General features: G+C 46.4%; 2 protein-coding genes across 5 annotated transcripts in view; both read right to left on the minus strand.

The window, feature by feature from the left end:
• LOC147419047 (protein FIP1-like) overlaps nucleotides 1–24,105 on the minus strand; it is a 161,059-nt gene that overhangs the window by 45,848 nt on the left and 91,106 nt on the right. For all 4 annotated transcript variants that reach the window (XR_015187096.1, XM_086505493.1, XM_086505491.1 and 1 more), the window contains exons 9-12: nucleotides 21,286–21,341; nucleotides 20,112–20,208; nucleotides 18,978–19,062; nucleotides 18,847–18,906 (exon numbers count right to left, since the gene is read on the minus strand). Coding sequence is in view for 3 of the 4 variants with exons in the window: in XM_086505493.1 (XP_086361619.1) it covers nucleotides 18,847–18,906; nucleotides 18,978–19,062; nucleotides 20,112–20,208; nucleotides 21,286–21,341 (298 nt within the window). In the remaining variant the exon portion in view is untranslated. The remainder of the gene's footprint in view (nucleotides 1–18,846; nucleotides 18,907–18,977; nucleotides 19,063–20,111; nucleotides 20,209–21,285; nucleotides 21,342–24,105) is intronic.
• On the minus strand, nucleotides 13,891–14,484 carry LOC147419049 (uncharacterized). The gene has a single exon (XM_086505641.1). It carries the CDS (start codon nucleotides 14,482–14,484, stop codon nucleotides 13,891–13,893), a length of 594 nt encoding a protein of 197 aa, XP_086361767.1.

The following is a 24,105-nucleotide window of genomic DNA, read 5'->3' on the forward strand; positions in this document are numbered from 1 at the left end:
TCTATATATCGCTATCTGCTACTTCCCTCCAATTACCTCAGTCTACTCCTCACCTAAAGGACAGTCCCCTTTCTCCATATTGATAATGACATATGGGAGTTCTCTAGAGATGGAGACATAGTTCTCTTAGCAAACTTTAATGCCAGAACGGCCAACTCTCAAGCAGTATTCTATGATACTTCAGAGGAAATGCTCAGAGAAGTGGATTTATCACAAAGGGGGCTTACTAGAAACTCACAGGATAAAGAACACACTGAATATGGGAGACATCTCATGGAGATGGCAACCATACATAGTTTGGCCATACTTAATGGTCTAGAGAATTTCCCGTTTTCTGGGGGATTCACATGCTTCCCACACAGGCATGGGGCCAGTACAGTGGATTATGTCATGACTTCACCAAGCTTTATTTCTAGTATCAAGGACTTTAAGGTGGGACCCAGACCGGTTGGGATTGCAGTGGATCATGCTCTCTTGACCTTATCAATCTCCTTCCAATACAATGCCTCTCAAGTACAAAGGAAGAAGACACACACAAGATATACTTTCACGCTAGAAATTGATTCAGTCTATGTGGAAAATATCTATAATAGGATGCGGGCAGCCGAGCCAATATATACTGTAGAGGAGATTACTTCTCAGTTAACAGAGATACTACATGGAGCAACACAAGAGGCATACCCACATACTCAACCTGATCAGAAGAGAGGAGCTGGGAACATGCCTCAAAACAGTTGGTATGACGAGGAATGCAGAGAGACGAGAATCCAGGTCCAGAAAGAGCTTACACTTGGGATCATCACATATAACTAGTCTCGGATTGCTCTTCGGCGTATAGTACGTCGCAAGAAAAGGACATTTTTAGCCAATCTAGAGAAGGATTTATATCAGCTCTTCTTGAGTCAGGACTCACATGAGGCATGGCGCTTATTTCAAGAGCACTCACCGCCTCCGACGATTACTTCTCCTGAGATTTGGGGTCAATATGTAACATGATTATATATGGTATCTGGATAGCCTCCATTACCAGATCCGCTAGAGCCATGCCCTGCTGTTAGTACTTTCTTTAATACGGAAATGGTGGAAAAAGCCATTGATAAGATGAAGACAAGAAGAGCATATGATCACGAAGGTTTAGTAGCAGAACATCTGATCCATGCCAGGGATCTACTTTCAGAAGTCCTTGCTCGGCTGTTTAATCGGGTCATGTGTGAAGGATTACCTGAATCTTGGAAATTATCTACTATCGTACCTATTTTCAAGTCAAGGGATCCTATGATATCCGGGAACTACCGCACCATTATGGTAGGTCACACTTTGACCCGACTGTACGCATCCATTCTTGAACAAAAATTGAGTAGATGGGCAGAGAATGAGGGCATAAGAGCAACAGGACAAGCTGGATTCAGAAGGGGTTATTCCACTTTAGATCATATTCTTACGCTCAGAGCCATTATTGAGGAAGGAAGAGCAAACGGGAGAAGGATGTATTGTTGCTTTGTGGATTTTCGGAAAGCTTTTGATACAGTACCAAGGGCCAGATTGATGCGCAAGATGCAAGATTTAGGGGTCCCCAAAGAGATTATTTGGGGGATCATGGCCTTATACGGATCAGTAACTGGTTATGTACGTACTCCAGAAGGGGATTCCGACATTGTTCATTCCACCGTTGGAGTAAAGCAGGGATGCCCACTGTCCCCTACTTTATTTGGTATGTACATAGATGAGGTATCAGATTACATTGATAAAGAGGGTGATAGAGGGGCTCAACTTGCAGGGTCATGGATCCCTTTGTTGTTGTATGCAGATGATATTGTATTGATAACAGAATCACCGGATGGAATGTAGAGGCAGCTGGGATGCATTACATAAATTCGCAGAGGACAGTGGCCTGTCGGTAAACTTGGGTAAAACCAAAGTTATGGTGTTTAACACCACACTGCAGTGGGTCAGGAGATCGGCACCTACATTTGCATATGGCCAGGATACAGTAGAGTACACAGATGCATACACATACCTTGGGGTGGTATTTGCAGGAGCGAAGTTTACTCTTAAGAAAGCAGTGGATGCTAGATTATCCAGAGCCTCTGCGGCCTTGGGAGGGTTGGAGAGGATGTGTTGACAAGTGCAGTTTCAGGAACCACGAACAAAACTTTGGCTCTTTGATATTGTGGTGGCTTTGGCTATGCTTTATGGGGTCCAGATTTGGGGACCATCTGTGGATCAGGATAATTGGAAGTCAATGGAGAGACCTTTGGTATCTATGATTTCCCGAATGATTAGAGCCAAGGCCTCCGTACCACACGCGATTACCCGAGCGGAACTAGCGGCCCCTCCGATAGAAATTGAAGCTCTTACCCGATCAGTGTCCTTTATACATGGTTTGTGGGATACAAATAATTGCCGATATACTAGACTGGCCCTCGAATCCTCTCAACAATTAGCAATGAAAGGGGATACATCATGCTGGTATGCGCAACTGTCCTCGTGGTTTCGGAGACACGGGTTCAGTATGGAAAAATTACCCCCCTTCCAATACTCTCTTGAGGCCCCATCACTGGCAATTACACGAACGGAGATTAATAAAATCATGTGACAGGATCTTATACAGTTGGATACTAAGAGGACATGGGTAGACCCTACACAAGAATTGGGCACGAAGATGGTCGACTACAAAGAAAACTTCCTACAACTATCTGAAGATGGATTTGTGATTCGCCTGAGTTACATGGATATCCACCTGTCTCATGGTTTGAGATGTGCTATTGGTCAGATTCGTACATCCTCACACCAGTTAGAAATTGAATTTGGCAGATTTAGGGGAATCCCAACTGAGAGCAGAATTTGCAAGTTATGCGGAATGGAGCCGGAGACAGAATTACACTATATATGCCACTGCACAGTATACTATGAGATATGGGGGCATTTTCATTGCCTCTTTAAAGAAGGCTTTGGACCTCTAGATAGAATCATGCAATACCAAGATCAAAGATGCTTAGGCTTGTACCTACTGGAACTACATCGGCACAGGGATAATCTAATGAGAAGACAAAGAGCACTACAGCCTCAGAGGCCGATCACAGATTTCTTCGGATCGAGAGAAGCAGGAGTGGAAGGAGAAGCAAGAGGCCAACAGCCAGCACAAAGGAATACCCACAGTCATACCAAAGGCACGCTAATTGACAGAGCGACTGAGCTTAGGAAATCGAGACGACCACGGCCAAGATGCAGAAGCACACTTCACCGGAGGAGACTACAACAAAGGATTAGAAACATTCTAGCCAGACACCAAGAATGCTCCTAAGAAGTTTATTTAATACTTTGTATTTAGTTTTTCACATTTATTTTCACACTTTCACACTTTTCACACTTAGTACTTTAGTACTAAGGTACCCAGACATTGTAACAGATTCACCACTTTTGTATCAGTTTGGTCTCATAGGTCATTCTGGCCTTTTGAAGACGTTAATAACATTTCATTTCATTTCTCTCTCTCTCTCTCTCTCTCTCTCTCTCTCTCTCTCTCTCTCTCTCTTTGTGTGTGTGTGTGCGCGCGCGCGTGCGCGCATTGAAAGTGGGGCTTTGACCCTTTGCATTACATAAAGATCAACCATCGGTCCATATACAAGAAATATGGGAAGAACCGTAATGAATGTACAAGGAGAACATGGGCAAAAATCCCATAACAAACTACAGAAAACATCTATGGATAAAGATACTTTAACCAGGCGGTGAAGTGTAGCTATCTGGATAATGATCAAGTCTACACAAATCTGCCCAAAGCTCTGTCCACCTTGGGCGATGTAATGAAAACCATGGAGTCCAGTGCTGTTTATCTCATTTGTATAAAGCCTTGTCCACCTTGGACAATGTAGCAAAAACCACCGAGTCCAGTGCGATTTATCTCATTGATAAAAACCTCCTGTAGCAACTCACAAAAGCCAAGGGACTATAAAAACGTCTGCATCGATTCTAACACTTCCTGATGTACTTCAAAAAAAGGATGCGGATCTACGGCACGACCAAGCTGTAAGAGAGGCAGGGGGGAGCCACTCATTGTCCATCTCAAAGGCCAAGGGAAGGTACCAAGATGCACATCTCTAAGCAAAGCAGCTTCCCAAAGGCATCTCTAAATTGGCTCTCAAATAAATCTACAAATTGTCTCATATACATTTAGTAATTGGCCTCTACCATTGTCTGCACCTGTATGGTATTGTAGACAGGAAGTAGTCATCATGTAAAATTTGTACTCCAAATCTGATCATGGGTGCTCTCTCTGGGCTGAAAAGAATGTGACGTGTTCTTGATAACTGCAATAAAAACATATCGACACATAATTGCCCACTCCTCAAAGAAACATCTGGAGATTTCCATGGGCCAACCGCGAAGAATTGAGCTGGCAGGATCTCATGTGCTGGAAATGTGAAGCCTGCTGAATAGCCAAAATCCTCAGCAAACTACCCTCCTATTCCTCTTGGACAGGGCCTATTGTGAGAGGCACCTGCGACTGAAGCTCCAAGAGATCCAAATTCTACTCGACTGGTCTACCCTCGGGAAGTTTAGGAGCATCGACTATTGATCTTCCTCTAACCCTCTATCCAACAGCTTTGGTACCTCCTCTCAATCTTGGTCTGGTAACCTCTCCTCTGGAGGTCTGTGTCTGGGGGCTGCTCTACCTCTACCAACCTCTGTCTCACTACCCTTCTGTAAACAAGGATCGGTTGTACCTATATCTGTCTACCTGCAAGTCTTTGTCTCTGTCTCTGTGTCTGCTCTCCACTGTGCTGATGATGAGCACTATGTTGCTAATGACTCTCAATGCAATCCTCTCCTTTAGGAAGGTGATTTTGTCCATGACGTCTTTGAATTGTAGTATGAGCACCCATTTACATTGATGAGGATCTCACCAAGACACAAGTGGAGCATCGAAAGCTTTGTATGCCCAAAATCACGCAAGCAAGGAAAGTGGGCAAGAAAGCTTTCTATAAGATGGACGAATCTTCATAGATGGAAAACCCATCACATAGGGATTCATGGCCTATGAGACTACGGAGACCACTACAAAGGCGACATGACATGAGATCACACTCGGAGTATGGAATTGTGACGGATGCCTATGGACTCAGCCAGGCAGACTCGAGGAGGTGATGGAGGGGAGAGATTGTGATGCTGACAGAGACACACGAGAGCCAGGAGAGAGGTCTACCACATGTCCGGGGCTACCACTGGGAGTCCACATATAGACGATCCACAGGGAGATAGGGGACATCACGAGGTTCAGGGGGGATTGCTCTTTTAGTGAGGAGAGAGCTACAGACCAAGGTCACAGTAGTGAGTAGAGATGTAGAGGCCCGCTTCATGTGGGTGAGGATACAGCTAGCCCCGGACAGAGCCATACATTTGCACTGTGCTACTTCCCCCCACGCGGGTCACATTTCGCAGACCATACAGAGATACGACGGGCATCTACGACAGAGGAGGAGCCACCAGAGGAGGATGCCGATGAGAGTATGGTAGAGGAGGAGGAGGAGGGACCACAGTCACAATCACCCTTATTGGTTCTCTCGGAGGACCTCCTACACTACGCGGCATTGGGAGAGATCCTACTTGTAGGTGATTTCAATGCCCGCACACAGAGCCGACAATGCGAGATATATGACTTTGATGATTCCACCCTACTCCATACCATAGCGGCGGAGGATGTGGGACTAGGGAGGACATCAGAGGACAGAGGGAGTGACCCTACCAGATACGGATCACACATCAGAGGATAGAGGAAGTGACCCTACCAGATACAGAGGGAGTGACCCTACTAGATACGGATCACACATCTGGCACTAGGATCAGCGCACCACCTCTTGATCTACAACGGGATGCCCCGTTGGCCTATGTTAGGTGGATACACTTGCTTCCAGAAGGGAGGCAAGACAGGACAGGGAGGCAGGAAAGTCCAGAGCACAGTGGACTACATCTTAGGCTCCACAGGGGCCATGGATATTGTACGCTCCTTTACCAGACCACCATGGCCCATCGGCACGGATCATACATATCTCAGCCTCTCTCTCAGGACCAATTTACCGACACCACCTCCCCAGTCCTCCATGCAACATACCACTATACACTTCAGTGAGGAGCTTTCCGAGATTTATAGATACCATGTGTACGTAGGGATCAGCCAGCTAGACCCTGACGCCCCACTCTCCACTCACCACTGAGCTCACCTCCATACTCCACTCAACAACGCTCGAGAGATTTCCCTCGACCATGCACTCCAGCGACACACCACGATCTGAGACGATGCCCCAGAATAGATGGTATGATGATGAGTGCAGACAACTATATCAGACGCTTAGGGCACAGCATATTACTGGGCAAATATCCGAGAGACAGATGCACCGACAGATGGGTACTCTTACTAGACGTAAGAACAGAGCTTTTGAGGGGACACAGTGGTGGGATGTGTACAATACACTTCAGAGTCGAGAGGCAGCGATCTCTTGGGGAGATATGAGACAGCGGACCCCACCCACGCCTATAGAGGACCCAGTGGTATGGCATGCTATGCAGAGACACTCTATCAGGTGCCGGCTCAGCTCCCCCTTCCACACCCGGCGGCCCCCCGACCTACAGCTCCCACTCTCTTTACCATAGATATGGTGAGACGAGGCATTCAGAGTCTACAGCACCGCCGAGCCGCGGACCACACCGAGCTTCAGGGTGAGCATTTTATATACGCTACACACACTTTGGCTCCATTGATTGCACACCTGTTCAATAGGGCATTGACAGAGGGATTCCCAGAAAGCTGGACTATGCATACTATTGTGCCTATACATAAGGCTGGAGACAGCATGGATCCAGCCAACTACAGGACTATCATGATTGGTCATATGATGGCCAAGATTTATGGAGCAGTTTTAGAGTCAGAGTTGAGCAGATATGCAAAGACTGAGGGGCTACGCGCCTCCGGATAGGCAGGCTTCAGACGCACATTCTCTACTGTGGACCACATCTTCACTCTCAAATGCCTGATAGAGTAGTCACGGAGCCGAGGGAGACGCCTTTACTGTTGCTTTGTGGACTTCTGCAAAGCCTTTGACAGAGTCCCCAGAGAGAGACTACTACAGCGACTCATATCTCTTGGGATACCCCCGGACATGATATGGGCCATATATGCTTTGTATGAGAGAGTGTCAGGCAGGGTCAGATGCCTAGGAGGACTATTAGATAGCATCACTAGCACCATCGGGGTGTCCACTCTCCCCTACTCTATTTGGTATGTACATAGATGAGATGGAGACCTACATCCGACAGAGAGGAGGAGCAGGTGCCGACCTATCAGGCACTCAGGTACATATTATGCTATATGCTGATGACATTATTTTACTCGCAGAGTCACAGGAGGATCTCCAGCTCCACATACAGGCTCTAGACTTATTTTGTACAAAGAGAGGAGTGACAGTGAACCTTGGCAAGACCAAGATTTTGATATTCCACACATCAGGCATTGTTCGGAGAAGATCAGTTTTTCCTTTTGAGGGCAGCCAGATTGAGGTAGTAGAGTCATATGTATACTTGGGCATCACCTTCACAGCCAGGATTGGCCGCTTCTCTATGGCACAGGCAGCCCAAGATCGTACCACACGAGCGTATGCAGCTCTAGCCATGCTTGAGAGGGGATGCCATTAGACACATTTCCAAGAGCCCCGCACGAAGAGCTGGCTATTTGACACTTTAGTGACACCAGCTCTTCTATACGCTGCCCGAGTGTGGACCCCAGGATTATCAGAGCAGGCTTGGAGCAGACTCGAGAGGCCACAGATATTGCTGCTTGCCCGGATGATCCGGAGCAAGCCATCAGTCCCACATGATATTGTGAGAGCAGAGTTTGGTGCCCCACCCATGGTAGTGGAGGCGCTATTTCAGACAGTGGGATACCTCCATAGGTTGCGAGGCATGAGGGCAGATAGACTACCTCGCCTTGCTCTTGAGACTTCCCGCAGGCTAGCAGACTCTGGGGATGAGAGATCATGGTATGCGAGTGTGACTAGATGGCTTCAGACCAGAGTTACCCGGAATGCGGAACGGGAACGGCGACGGGCCTCCCTGCGGAACGGGGGAACGGGAATGGGCCCAGAATGGGAACGGCGCGGAACGGCAGGCTAAAAAAACACCCAAATATTATTTTTTTTAGCGTTATGTGTTTGAATATGTATTTTTTTTATGCGTGTAAGAGCATAGCTTGCATCCCCATGCACGAGAACCTCCCGCCGCCGACAAGGTGCCCTCCGAGGTCACTTCATCCCACCACGACCATTCCTTCGCCTTTTGAGTGTTGCCTGCATGAACGGAGGGGGTTGAACGAGAAGAAGAGGCCATGGATGATGGATTATCCGTGAAAGAGAGAGCTTGATCTTGAACTTTGAGAGAGAGAGGCTTGCCGCTTGATTCCGCGAGATTGTCAAGAAAGGGAAAGGGAAGGAAATAACACCCACCCCCACACCAACCATCATCAACTTGACACTAGACGAGGAGCAAAGGAGACGTGTGCGGGCCTTACACGTAAGGATATGTGGCCTCAGAGACCAAGATAATGTAGATAAAGAGGTGAAAGAACTCATCACTCTGGTGGGGGTCAACGAGCAGACGCATACGAGGGCTTGGAGAGTGGGCACTAAGAAAAGTGGGAGCAACGGAGAAACCTCGAAGGAAAGGGCACTCATTCTCCGCTTCCCCTCCATGAAAGCGAAGAAAGACTTCTTGAAGAAGAGAGCGACTTTAAAGAAGACGGGCATCTTTCTTGGAGATGACCTCACCCTCTCGCAGATTGCTCATATGCAAGAAGTAATGCCGGAAATAAGAGCAGCAAGGGAAGAGGGGAAGATTGCTTTTTACAGGGATGGAAAGGTGGTGATATTGGAGCGACGCCCCGCATGACAGTGCGAGACCTATGGGACCACACTAAAGATGGCAACCTGGAATTGTAATGGGTCACTCCGTCTTGATGTAGGGGCCTTTGAGGATAGCTTCACGGGGAGAGACTTCATTTTCTACTCGGAGAGACATCAAGCACCGGGACAATCCATGCCACGGGTGAGCGGATATAGATGGGAAACAGCCTGCAGAAAGGAGATCAAATCGAAGCATCGAGGACGGGGCTCAGGGGGAGTGGCACTTCTATTCAGGGAGGAACTGCAGCCAATGATATATATAGAACGCAAGGATGAACAGGCTAGGTACATGTGGGTGAGGCTTAGGGCAGAGACGGGCAGATACCTCTACATTGCTATTTGTTACTTTCCTCCTAGTATGTCAATATATGCATCACCTAGAGGACAATTCCCCTTTGCTATTTTGGATAATGACATATGGGAGTTTTCCAAGGATGGTGACATTATCATACTAGGGGATTTCAATGCTAGGACTGCCCACCACCAGACAATATTTTATGATACTTCCGAAGAGATGCTTAGGGAGCTGGACATCACAGAGATGGGTCTATCCAGACTATCACAAGATGAGGAATACACTGAATATGGCAGATACTTGATAGATATGGGAACCGCACACAGATTGGCCATTGTGAATGGCCTACAAAGATTTTCGACATTTGGAGGTTTTACTTGCTTTCCACACCGACATGGTGCCAGCACAGTGGATTATGTTATGGCCCAGCCAGGTCTCATTCCTTTCTTTCAGGATTTCATGGTGGGCACTAGGCCAGTTGGAGTAGCAGTTGATCATGCTATCGTGTCTTTCACCCTGACCTTTCAGTTCAGCACAGCTCCATTAGGAGAGGTCCCCACACACACTCGGTATACCTTCATGAGGGAGACGGATTCTGTGTATATGGATGAGATATACATGCAGCTATGCACCCAGGAGCTGGGACGGCCACTATATAAACTCACTCAGATATTGATAGAGACGCTCCATGAGGCAACATCAGAGGCATTCCCCACAGCCAGCCCACACAGAGACGATCTGGGAACATGCCCCAGAACAGTTGGTATGATGAGGAGTGCATAGAGACGAGGATCAAACTACACAGGGAAGTTCTCACGAGTACTACCACACATAGATAGTCACGGATTATCTCTCGCCGCCTAGTGCGACGAAAGAAAAGGGCCTATCTATCTCAGGTAGAGCGGGATCTATATCAGCTATTTATAAGTCAGGACTCGGGCGAAGCATGGAGGCTATTCCACGAGCATTCACAACTGCCCGCGGTCACCTCCACTGAGACATGGGGGGAATATGCCACATCTCTCTACACAGCATCAGGGCAACCACCTTTGCCAGACCCACTAGAGACATGCCCAAAGACATGTTCTTTCTTTATTGTCGAGAGGGTAAGGAAAGCCATTGACAGGATGAAGACAAGGAGAGCACATGATCATGATGGTCTGGTAGCAAAGCACTTCATCCATGCTAGGGATGTGCTGGCAGAGCTCCTGGCTATGATGTTTAATCGAGCCATGTATGAAGGCTTCCCGGAGACTTGGAGTATGTCTACGATTGTGCCTATTTTCAAGTCAGGAGATCCCATGATTCCTGCGAATTATCACACCATCATGGACACATTAGCTAGGTTGTATGCATCCGTTCTTGAGCAGGAGCTGAGTAGATGGGCAGAGCGAGAGGGAATAAGAGCACCAGGGCAAGCACGTTTCAGGAGAGGTTTCTCCACTCTTGACCAGATTCTGACACTCAGAGCTATTATTGAGGAGGGTAGACACCATGGCAAGAGAATCTATTGTAGCTTTGTGGATTTCCGCAAAGCTTTTGACACAGTGCCGAGAGCCAGACTTATACACAGACTACAGGACATGGGTGTGCCTACAGAGCTGATATGGAGTATTCTGGCTCTATACAGGACAGTGATGGGGCGGGTGCGCACCACAGAGGGAATGTCTGACATGGTCCACTCCACTATTGGAGTAAAGCAGGGATGCCCCCTATCCCCGACTCTTTTTCGGATGTATGTGGATGAGTTTTCAGACTATGTAGAGCGGCAGGGGGACAAGGGGGCTCAGCTAGCAGGGACATGGATTCCGTTGTTACTATATGCTGATGATATTGTGCTGATTTCACACTCCCCAGAGGGGATGCAGCGTCACTTGGATGCTCTGCGTACATTTGCTCGTGATAGTGGATTGTCGGTCAATCTGGGGAAAACCAAGGTTATGGTGTTCAACAACACACCACAGTGGGTTAGGAGGTCGGCATCCACATTTATGTATGGCCAGGAGACTGTGGAGTACACAGATGCATATACCTATCTTGGGTAGTATCCAATGGACCGGTGTTTTCACTAAGGAGAGCATCAGAGACTAGACTGATGAGAGCATATGCAGCTCTGGGAGGACTGGAGAGGATGTGTTCGCAGGTTCAGTTTCAGGAACCGCGAACAAAGCTTTGGCTTTTTGACACTCTAGTGACTCCAACTATGCTCTATGGAGTTCAGGTATGGAGACGCTGAGTAGACCACCATGGGAGATCTGGCAACACAGATGGATGGAGATGTATGGAGAGGCCTCTGGTCTCTATGATCGCTCGGATGATTCGGGCTAAGGCCTCAGTACCACATGAGATTATCCGAGTTGAGCTAGCCCCCCCCCCCCCGTGGTGGAGGCTCTGACGAGATCAGCTTCCTTTATGCACAGTCTATGGGATCTCCCCAGAGACAGATACGCTCGGCTTGCCTTGGAGTCATCTCGACAACTAGCTCTACAAGGCGATACAGCATGTTGGTATGGACAGATGTCATGGGTTCAGTCGCATGGTCTCAACATGGATAGATTACCTCCGCTTCAATACTCCTTGGATGCACCCTCCTTGTCTCTCACATGGGCAGAGATTCCAGGCTCATACGTCAGGATCTGATTCAGCTAAATACCAGGAGCACATGGATACAGCCGACACAGGAGTTGGGCACGAAGATGGCCTTCTACAGAGAGCACCTTCTCCAACTCACGGAGGACGGCTTTGTGACTAGGCCAGCATACATGGATACACACTTATCCCATGGGATAAGATGCGTTATTGGACAGATACGCACATCCTCACATCAGCTCTAGATCGAGACTGGCCGTCTTCGAGGAGTGCCGGCAGGAGCCAGAATATGTCACCTATGTAACTTAGAACCAGAGACAGAGCTGCACTAGACATGTCACTGCCCGGCATACTATGAGATACGCGGCCGCTTTCACTGCCTGTTCAGAGAAGGGTTCGGACCTTTTTCTAGAGTCATGAGATACAAGGATCAGAAGTGTCTTGTATTGTTCCTGCTAGAGCTGCGCAGACTTAGGGAGAGCTTGCTGAGGACATCAGGGGAAAGACGGTCTCAGAGACGAATCACAGAGTTCTTTACACCAGAAAGAGGAGAGCCAACAGAGCAGTCATGACAGCAGATCTCAGAGCCTACTCATACTAGAGGTACACTGCTTGACAGAGCCACTGAACTTGGCAGATCCAGACGTCCACGGCCTCGGGGGGTTCTCCCACTATAGACGAAGGTTGCAACAGAAGATACGGATCACTCTAGCTCGACATGCAAGACGCCCAACCAAATTTCTGACCATGGAGGAGGTTGATGAGATCCGAGAGAGACCGCTGAGAGATTTCATTGAACCCACAAAATCCCCCCCCTTCTGTAGCGCGGATAATGTGTCGTGCTCTCTACAGTGTGGGTGTCCCTCAATGCAATGTGCGTGACAATCTCACTCAAACGAATGGAAACTCTCTCAAACAGAATGAAACCCAGAAATAATGGATAACAACAGAGACACAACAGTGGACCAGAACTTGTGGACTTGACTAGCTCAAAGAACCATGTACAGACTCTGGCGTGGTAGCACACTCAGCTCTAGCCCAGGACTCACAGGTACAAATGGGGGTGTCGAGGCTCAAATGTGCAGGGATGGTGAAACAGTGCTCTGTGTAAGACTCTCTCTAGACGACTACGTCTTGACCATATATGGAAGATGATGATAATGACCCCTAACAACTACTCATGTGTACCACCATAAAGAGACACCAACGGCTCATAAATGTCCCGTCAGTTGGTGGTATCCTGGCCACGATGTCCACTAGACCACCGTCCGTATCTATGCCACTTGTCACTACCCAGCCCAGAGTGTCCGTCCAGTGTAAACCAGACCAGGCCAACTGTCCAACTGTCTGTCCAGTGAAAGTGACACTGTAGCCCTGCTACAGGTTGCCCGCCACAAGACTGCTCACCGTCTCGGTGAGAGGAACACTAAATACAGGTATGTCTACCAAAACAACTGAAGTGACTCATATCAGAGAAGGCATTAAAACCACAATGGAAATCTACAGGAAAGTGATATCTGCTATAAAGCTCAATCTGCTATAAAGCTATAAAGCTCAGCCAGATTCTTCAAGTCAGATAAAAAATTTCGACCACCGCATGGTAAGCTAGTAGAAGAAGGCAAGAAGATGGTAAGTCAGGATAGACCCATGCGACCTTCAAGGCCAGGGCAAGGGGCAAGGCTTGCAGCAGGGCGAGGCCCAACAGGGCAGCAGGGGCGAGGGGGGTGGGCTGAGGCGGGATAGGGTGGATAGAGGCGGTGGATAGGGGCGAGCCTTGAGGTAGGGGTGAGAGGGTTGGGCTGGGGCGAATCCTAACTGGGCTGGGGCGAGACAATTGGATAGGGGCGAATCCAGGTAAATTTGATAGGGGCGAGCTAAATTGGGCTGGGGCGAGACCACTGGATAGGGGCGAGAGGGGGTGGGCTGGGGCGAGAGGGTGTTTTGGACTAGTGGCTAATTAGCATGAAAGGAAAACCAGGTTCAAACACTTGAACAGGCATTCCATCACACAACTAAAAGGACCTTGGTTTGAAGCTTCTACTTGCTAAAACATGATCAAATACTGACCAAACGATATTTGAATGTAGCTATCTGGTGTAGTGTGTATGAAGGCATGTCTTCAATTCGACTTACCGACTCCATTGCCAGCTCATGTTCAAGCTGCCCACGTGTAGCCTTCATCACTACATTGAACTCCGTGTATGAAGCACGCATGGCAAGCCACAAAGTATCCATAACTTTGAATGCCACACAATACAGCAACTCGAAGGCCATCTCGTCTTCAGCAAGAATTCTCAAGAAACAAACTGCAGCCCAAGACCTCGGCTTTCCTGACCAAAGGTCAAGCATTTGAATCAGCATAAAGGTGATGTTCACACCAGCAACTGCGAACGGATACTCCCACGTTGCTCGTCTACCTCCTTTCTTGTACAACAGCTGCTGAAATGTTTTCGGGTATCGTTTTGAGAAGAACAACAAATTCTCCAGAGAGATAAATCCTCCACCCCTGAAATCTGTGGATGGGTCAGTCCCTTGCCACCCCATATCTTTCCATTGACTGGAAACAAAGCCATTCAAGTATGAGTTGGGAAAAGCAGCAGACCATAAATCCTTCAATACCTCACACAAGACCAAGAGGAAAGACTTCATAGACTTCAATTGCGTGTAGAGACTGTTTTTGATAGCTATCGTTCTGATCACTTCCACAAAGGGAGCATCTGAGTGATCAATCTCTGTGACCTTTACACTTGCCATTGGCTGAGGTGGCTCATTGGGCTCAGCTACTGTAAGAACTTTGGAAGATGGAGGTGGGGTATTCTCAGGCAAAGAGTGAACAGATACCCCATAACAAGGGATAGATTGGGTAGCTTCCAACCACTCTAGCAGGTCTTCATCTGACCCATCCGGCGGAGTAGGTTGTTCTAGTTCGGGATTGGACTCCATGGACAGGGAACTATGATGCACCACCGGATCCATTCCGCCTTCGAGGCGAATCGGTTGCATTGGGGAGCCAGGGGTTCGTATCCACATTGCATCGTTTCCCCAATCATGTAGTGCTTTCGTGTGTCGTAGCCATGGTCTGCCAATGAGCAATGGGAAGCCATCTTCTAGCTGGGGAAGGTGAACCACCACAAAATCCAAGCTGAATGTGAAATCTTGAACCTGCAGAGGCACCTTTTCTACAATGCCCAAGGGGTAGACAGTCCTCTGGTCGGCCAAAGTCACTGTGAATGGGGCATGCCTAGTGGGCTGGAGACCCAATGCCAGCATAGTGAATTCAGGCATCAGGTTGATACCCGACCCACCATCTACTATGACCCCTGAGAATTCGCGGCTCATAATAGGAACGGTTAGACGCGGACTCCTATAATCAGTAAGTGAAGCTTCGGGATAGGATATCATGTAGGATTCGGAGGGCTGCACTGGGAGCTGCCCGCCACTAGACCCTGCACCAAGGTACAGAGATTGAATGATGGCAAGGGTGTCACTTCGAAAATTTGCATCAAGTCGAAGCATGTCATACAATGACACTTGCTGAAAGGTATTCTTCAATATAGTCTCTGTTGTAGGTTTTTCTCTTGGGATCAGTGTCTTCTCAGTTTCCTTGATCTTTTGTAAGTCAGCGACTGCTTCTAAGAAAGCCCCATCAATATCAGAGAGCATAGTAAAAGATCCTTTCTTAGCACTAGGGGATGGCATGTCAGCTGCTGGAGGAGGTGTAGGCATTGGGGAGGAAAGGGCTGTACCTGCTGGAAGATTGAGGCCGAGGGCTGCCCTCTGAGCTCGTGTGAGGACACCAGCTGGCTCCTCTACCAGCTGCAACTTGTCCTGAGAGGCAATCATATGGGCAGAAAGTGGTGGCTTGGGGTTGGTACTAACTGCTATCAAATTGATCTTGGGAAAGGTGAATTCAGGTTGGCTCTCACTTGGGCTCGCAGAGGTAGAGGCGCGTTGTTTTGGACAATCCTTAGTGTAGTGAGCCTGAGCCTCAGGGCAAAGTTGGCACGGAGGAGAGACTTCTGGCAGAGGGCATTTGCTCTGATAATGCCCATACTCTCCACATCTGTAGCATAAAATGGGCCAATTGGAGGGACGGAACGGCGGACGAGGTGGTTGTTGCATGGAGTTTGAGGGTGACGTGTAGAAGCTCTGAGGGGTTGAGGGAGCATTAGCATGATAAAAACTGGGAGATGCGAAGTTGTTGTGCATACCTTGCATAGGAGGTGTTGTCAGCAGAGGTGGCATAGGGTGTTGATGACCATAGGGTGAAACCATGTTGGATGTAGGTGTCAACCCTTGTTGAAGGTTGGGGGCGAGGCTCTGTTGTAGTTGCCGCATTCCCTTCAGATAATAGCACTCTTTGTCATCAAGGCCAGGCTTCTCGCAGAAATGGCAGTAAGCTCGAAGTGGGCAGTCCTGAGAAGGATGCCCTGGAGATCGACATGAGCTACACCATACCATAGCCTTAGTCTCCTGCTGAGACCTGAGCTCTTCTAGCTCTCTTTTAAGTTGATCATAAGCCTCTTGATGTGGGGGCTTCTCCTGTCTGAGAGAGAAGGATCTCTCTTCCTGAAGGGCCCGCTGTAACTTTAGGGCTTCCAGTTCCCTGTGTAAAGAAGTCAAGGGGTCTGATGGACTGTCCACGAGTACAGGGGCAGTCTCTACCTGAGGAGAGTCAGTGAACAGCTTCCTAGCTCCCTCTATTCTAGTAGCAGCAACAAAGTCCTCCAGACTGGCTTCAGGACGGAAACTTTCTCTGAGCTTTTGTTGAGAAGTCTTAGGCAGAGCCTTCTCTACCCACTTCTTCACCATAAATTCTCCTGGTTGCTGAGGCAGCTTGGCGACCAGGGACTTTGTTCTGGTCATGAGCTCGGAAAATGTCTCCTTGGGCTAGAGCAACAGGTTGGCCAACTCATCTAGAATCTTTTCTTGATAATCCCCTGGTCGGAAAGCTTCACAGAACTGCTGTCTTAACATAGTCCAAGTAGCAAAGTGGTTTTCAGCAAACTGACTGTACCATTTATCTGCAAGACCATCCAAGGTGGACAGAAAGAGCACAAGGTAGGCGTCTTCTCTATTGAGGCCACGACCTCTGCAAAGAGAAACAAACCTCCGAGCATGGTCATCAACGTCCTCTCTGGAGAGACCCTTGAAGGTAGGGAACTTGATGTTCACCTTGGCCAAAACACTTGGTGAGCTCCTCCATGGCCTCTTGCTCCTGAGCCTGTTGCTCACTAGCTTGCTGTAACAAAATGGGGGAGAGCCTTACCGGAGAAGGTGACCTGGAGGATGTAGAACCGGTCGAAGGAATGGAGGGAGCTATATGTGTAGGTATGGGTGATGGTGTTAATATACTTCTACTGGGTACCAAAGGTTGGCGTCATCTGTGGTAGTACTTCTGGGGGCTCAATAGTGCGCTTTGACGCTCTAATGATCGCCTTGTATGTGTCATGCAGTAACCACCACCCCAACCAAGCTTTGGGCAAGAAGACCTTCACCTGGTTGAACAGTGGACTAGACTCTACTAGACCAGGCGAGTGACTAGACCAACTAGCCTGGACAAGGACGAGGAGGACTAGACCAGGGACGAGGAGGACTAGACCAAGACGAGGACTGGGTGGACCAGGGCGAGAGAGGACTAGACCAGCAAGGTGAGAGACTAGACCAGCTAGATTAAGCTGTCTAGGGTGAAATTGGACCAGACCAGCACAGGAGAGCGAAGAAACCAGCTACTCAACAGACTGAGACTTCAGTTGAGGTCCCACCGTGATCGCCAAAATGAGAGCACCTGTAGCGCGGATAATGTGTCATGCTCTCTACAGTGTGGGTGTCCCTCAGTGCAATGTGCGTGACAATCTCACTCAAACGAATGGAAACTCTCTCAAACAGAATGAAACACAGAAATAATGGATAACAACAGAGACACAACAGTGGACCAGAACATGTGGACTCGACTAGCTCAAAGAACCATGTACAGACTCTGGCGTGGTAGCACACTCAGCTCTAGCCCAGGACTCACAGGTACAAATGGGGGTGTCGAGGCTCAGATGTGCAGGGATGGTGAAACAGTGCTCTATGTAAGACTCTCTCTAGACGACTACGTCTGGACCATATATGGAAGATCATGATAATGACCCCTGACAACTACTCATGTGTACCACCATAAAGAGACACCAACGGCTCATAAATGTCCCGTCAGTTGGTGGTATCCTGGCCACGATGTCCACTAGACCACCGTCCGTATCCATGCCACTTGTCACTGCCCCGCCGAGAGTGTCCGTCCAGTGTGAACCAGACCAGGCCAACTGTCCAACTGTCTGTCCAGTGAAAGTGACACTGTAGCCCTGCTACACCTTCCCCCTTATTTCCTTTCTCCTTAGTGTTTAAGTGTTAGTGGTAGTGTTAGCTCTTTGTAACTTGGCTCTTTGTAACTCGGTAACTTTGTAACTTTGTAATTTCCGTGCTCACACATGTATTAGATTCACAAATTGTAACTTTTTGGTCTCATAGGTCATTTTGGCCTTTTGAAGACGTTAATATAACATTTCATTTCATTTCACTCTCTCTCTCTCTCTCTCTCTCTCTCTCTCACACACACACACACACACACACATATGCATACCTCCATAACATACATATGCACATGCATGTGTATGCGTATATGCATACACACATACATGCATATATTCGTGTGTACAAAAATGTGTTACTAGTTGATTAGAAAACTTATTTGTATAAAATTGCAAATGCAAATAAAACTATGTAAATTTTCATGTTTACAAATGTTCATTTCTTATTCCTTAATTACATAATTCAAGTTGCAAACAAGACGCATGCTAATATAGCCGCACAATCAAATCATTTTAGTTTTTTGATATTTTGTTTGGTCTTTGAAGGTTTGAGAAAGCAATTTACAAAGCACTTTGTTATAGTAATTCTAAAAGTAATTTTGTTTCTTGTGAGATATAAAGCAAACAAAAAACAAGGAGATTTTGTGATAAACACACTAACCTGAGGTGCACCATCTTGTGAACGCTCATATTTGCTTAAACTTTCTTGTAGTCGCAAAACCTGGCAAGTTGCAATAAGCACACAAGACTCCCCCATATGTCACAAAGAGAGTGAACTTCAAAAATTCTCACCTCCTCATGCAAATAACGGAGGTTCTCTTGTTGGTAGCGCAGAAGAAGTGCTTGTTGCTCTGCTAATTTCCCTCCATCAAGGTATCTGCAGGCATTCTTCTACATCATGGTGAGAAATAAAAAGCTGGATTGGTTACTCGCATTTCCTAGCAATACTACATGACGTTAGGGCTCAACGGCAATATCAATTTCTAATAAAGAGACCTGAACACTAATTAGATACAAGAAAATCTCTTCTCCGAGAGATGGTAACATTTGAATGTCTGTGGAATTGACCAAAACTTTCTTGGTTTTGTGTTCAAAGCGCTTGCATATAATCAAGGCATTGCATTTTGCTTACTAGCCATTCTGATGAATCTGGAGTGCACAAGCTAATCTTTCTTTTTGCAAAACCACTGATCATTATATTGAAGAAAGCGCCATAAAAACGCTTCTTCCAAGAAAGTACATCTCTAAATATGAAAATAAAATGCACAAAAAGGGTGCATGCACGTACCCACACCCTCATTTACCTCCCCACCCACCCCACGTATGCACTCACAAGTGTACAATACATAATAAAGAAGAATATCTTGCTGCAAAAAAAAATATTTGCCAAAAATGGAGGGGTAGTATTGAACATTGAACACCATGACCTTGGTTTTACTAAGATTAACCAACAAACCACAATCCTGTGAGTAGCATGTAGCAAATCAAGATGCCTCTGTACGCCTCTAAAGAGTCAACTATCAGTACAATATCATCTTCATACAATCAAGAAGGATCTATATGCTGCTCAACTGCTCTCCTCTGTCTCCTCGTTTGCCAATATAGCCTACAAGCTCATAAATATATAAACCAAAGAGAGTGATGACAGACATCCCTGTCTCCCCCCTATGGTGGAATAAACTGGTGTAATTGACCCTCAGAAGTTCTTACTCTGCCAATCATCATCTCATACAATGCAGTGATCCCCCAAACAATTTCACCAGGTACTCCCAAGTCATACACCCTCTGCAATAGCCTTGCCCTAGGGACTGTGTCAAAGGCTTTACGAAAATCCTAAGCAACAGTATATCTGTCTCCCTCAGAATCTGCTCTCCTCAATAAAATCATACAAACAAGGTTCAAAGCATAAACTTGTACATTACAAACCTCATATTACCCAACAAGGTAGGTGGCTGGATGACTGAGTGCAGAGAGTAGATGACGTCAGGCTGCAGATTAGACATATTGTGCCAGCGAATCCAATCTGCAAAACCATTAGTTGGATCAATGGAGAAAGTGTGCTACACAGGTTTGCATTCATAGCTAACATCAGTAAAACTTTACAGCACTGAAATTTACTGGTTGCAGCAAATTCTTTACTATAGAGTTTGATGATGATCTTTCTATCTTTGTACAAGACCAACATCAACCCCTCAATGGACGTGGGAAGTACAAGAACGTCCTTCAACAAAGGCAAAACAGATTTCTGGAAAGAAAAGTAAAGCAGTCTATCGGACTACAAAACTAAACATCATCATGCAAGGAATGTCAAGAAGAAAAAGACAGCAAAAATAATGATGGTAAAGTATCCACGTCTTCGAGTTTGTAGTAGCACCCCGTCAACAATGGGAAACATAGGAGACTTTGTGACAAACTCTGCTACCAAGCATGGTATCACAACCTCTCAATCAGCTGCCTTAAAAAATTTTACTTTCTTGAAAGCTTCTACTGTTTGATGAAGTATTAGGTGTAGCATGTTTACTACTAGTAATCTTTTTAAAAATAGTTAGTTGCCTAGGCACCAAGCAACATATATACCACATGCATGCACCATAGTTGCACGCTAAGGCCTTCAATAAGCACATCACACACCCTCTTCTTGAAAACTATTAAGGTGTTCACAACTTGATGCTCTTACCTTTTTAACATCATCTAGATGCAATGTCACCACAATGAGGACATTAGGAGCACTGACTTTTTGAAGCAACGGATACATTTATTCTCTAGAAGCTTCATAAAAAGGCTCCCATCAAGGGTTGTTTCCTGGTATGGATTTCGCAAATGTCTCCAACTATCCATAAAAGGATATATTTTAAAGTTGTGAAGAAATCAAGTTCACATCAAACAGCATTTTGTCTGGGTATTCTAACAAGTTATTTGATGGCCCACGTATTTTCATATCTTACCCACTTCACTCGTGTGGCAGCACGTTAAGACATTACCCTCATTTCTATACACAATGGTCTTGCACCTGATAAAGCTGCTCATTTTAAGCGAATAACTCACTGTTAATAACCATACACTAGTTAAGAAAAGAGACGGCATGCAAGCTTTGACTTACAAAGATACAGCCCAATCACTGCTCCAGTCCACAAGATTTCCAACAAGAGTGCCAACCTGCAGACTCTCATGCATCACGTATGTAGCCATGAGACACTGACAACCTTGAGCTCTATTAGTAACAAAAAGTTGATCTTCCAGTTAAAGACACGCCTTTACTCAGAAGTAAAACAAACAGATATAACTGATGCAGCAAACTGAAAGATTGACCAAACCTGCTGGGTGTACTAGGGTGCTAGTCATTCTCCTCACCCATCTCCCCCTTAGGCAGGCTAGGGTATAAAAAAATACATAATAAGTCACTATCATTACAATAGCGTTCAATGAACTGAGCTCAATTTCCACTGCTGCCTTTCCAATGAGCCAAGTTGCTCTTTGTTCACTGCTCTGCCCATTACTTGCTGCTGCATATACTCAAGTCCAATGATCTCAAAATGTAAAAGGACACTGCATGTTAATTTGCAACAGCAAAGCACGGCGAACTGAAAGGCATTGTCAAATGCAAAACATTCGACCCCAATGCCCGTTCTTACTCCAAAAGGGATAGTTCAATTCAGACCGTTTCACCTTGAATCACAGACTTCCCAAAACGTACAACAAGCTTTACCACCGTTGTAAAGGCTTTAGGGGATGGCCTCTATAACACCTATCACAATCACAACATGAGGATGAAGGAAAGGAACAAACAAAGAACACTCCACCTAGCCTCGACTAGCTGCAATCTACACATTCGCAACAGAGACTAGCATGACCAACTCCCATGCAAAGCCAAGTACGATACAAAAACTCCTAAAAGAACCAGCCCAAAAGCTATGGAAGTCTCTGATTTGTTGATGCCACCACCTTGGGTTACAACTTATTCAACCCGCTAGCGTATACCCCTGCAAGGTGACCATATGCACTCATGACTACACATAGTATTAGGGCAAATGAAACCCAAACCAAGAGAAATTCAAAACCCGACTAACTCCAACCAAAAAATAAGAAAAAACTCAGAATTTGAAGCCCAAACATTGAGGGAATCTCTACACTTCCACATATGCAAAATCAGAGCTTCTATCGAGAAGCTCTAGCCTCAGCTACACACAAGAGAGGGTAGAACTCACCAAGGCTGCTAAAGAGGCATATTTGCAAAGATCAAACACCACCTCCATCAACTCCAAAAGGAGGGACACGCCCTCAACTAGGCTACACAAGCCCCATAGCTAGCAATGATGGGTCTTCCGTGTCAGGATGCCTCCATCCCACGCAAGTAGGGCTGATTTTCTTTCCTGTTCTTCCCTCAAACCTCCTCATCACTGACAACCAAAAACTCAAAAAAACTTCAGGTTTTTTCATTTTTCGAAGCACTTACTCTTTGAAGTCTTGACACTTCTATGTACAAAAAGAGCAAAACTGTGTACCCTGCACAACTGTAACGCATATGTAGAGATAATTGGCACACACCGCCTTTGTACACTTTGTACAAGCAGGCTTTATTTACATCCATGAGGTCCAAACACACTAGAAAACATCTCTCAAATTCTTTAGGGTGGTGCACATCATTCCGTAAAAACACGTCACACCATCTTTTGACCAGTCCTCAAGATCCTTCTTGTTGTATTCTCCCATGGCATTTGCCTCTTCCTTTAGCAGTCACTTTCACTTTAGCAATAGAGCTTCATGCTTCAGCAGTGAAGAGGGCAGTGTGGCCATGTGATAATCTTGCTCAATGCCTTTTGGCTTTAGATATGTAAATAGGGCCGAATATCTCACCATCTGTACATATGCTACATTGGTCTTCACAACTTCATCAATGTGTGCCTGCATCTCTGGTGTGACCATTGTCAGGCCAAGCACTGGCAGCATTGTAGTTGCAGAGGTTGACTGCTTCTAGTAATATAAGCTTCATCTTCTGGCTGCCCACCCATAACCATATCAAAGGAGGTGTCAATGTTTTGCATTTCCAGAGGGAGAGCTCTGCCATTTCCTTGTTCATGTCCCAAGACCTACATAGCCTCTATGTACCTTAATTCCTTCTCCATGAAGATGTTCACTAAGGCTTCTCTTTGGACTCTTTGCATTGTCAATTCCATCTGAGACTTTTCCAAATCAGCTTGGAACTTGTTGGTAGCTTCATCAGATGCGGAAGGGAGTGTAGCTAATGGGTCCTACAAGAATTCTTGGAACCTTATTATGTAAGATGAAAGCTCCTCATTAGCTAATTTGAGAGCCATTTACAGCCTGTCAGCCTTCAGGTGGCCTTTGAAAAGCTCCATTGTAGCTTTAGCAAAGAGGTTGCCTCAATAAACACAAATACAAATACACAAATATGTGTGCAGCTATATCCAACAAAGACGTTAATACGTGTGGGTATATGTTACAAATGCGAGTATAAATTATGAGACTCTACATGTATTATAATAATAAAAAAATCGTGTTTGAACTAAGGGTATTTTGCATGTAACCTGAAAAGTTTCAATGCATATGATAGAAAATGTATGGCATCTCACTTAAGCATGTTTCATGGTTCATAAAATCTCGTAGTAACCATGCTCATAGGACAGCCTTGCAAAGATGATTATCCAGAGCGTGGAGGTGGAGGACAAGGAAAGACAATACCAAGAAGACAGCTCTCATCCTCCAATTTCCCAATAAGACCAAGAGAGCCACTTTCATGAGGAAATGTTACAAACGCTCCCGGTTTCCCCAATCCTCTTGGATATTGATCTCACACGGATGGAAATTGAGCATAGGAGGGCATGCATTGCTTGCGTCTTACAAGACCACAAAGAGGGCAAGACTCAAGAAAGCTATATACGACAGCCATGTCAGCATTGAT

This window comes from Adiantum capillus-veneris, chromosome 29 (genome assembly GCF_014529385.1).
Source record: "Adiantum capillus-veneris isolate H3 chromosome 29, ASM1452938v2, whole genome shotgun sequence".
Lineage (NCBI taxonomy): Eukaryota > Viridiplantae > Streptophyta > Polypodiopsida > Polypodiales > Pteridaceae > Adiantum > Adiantum capillus-veneris.

Coding starts and splice junctions, on each gene's coding strand:
- LOC147419049 (XM_086505641.1), bottom strand. CDS start 14,484: ATGAAGTCTTTCCTCTTGGTCTTGTGTGAGGTATTGAAGGATTTATGG.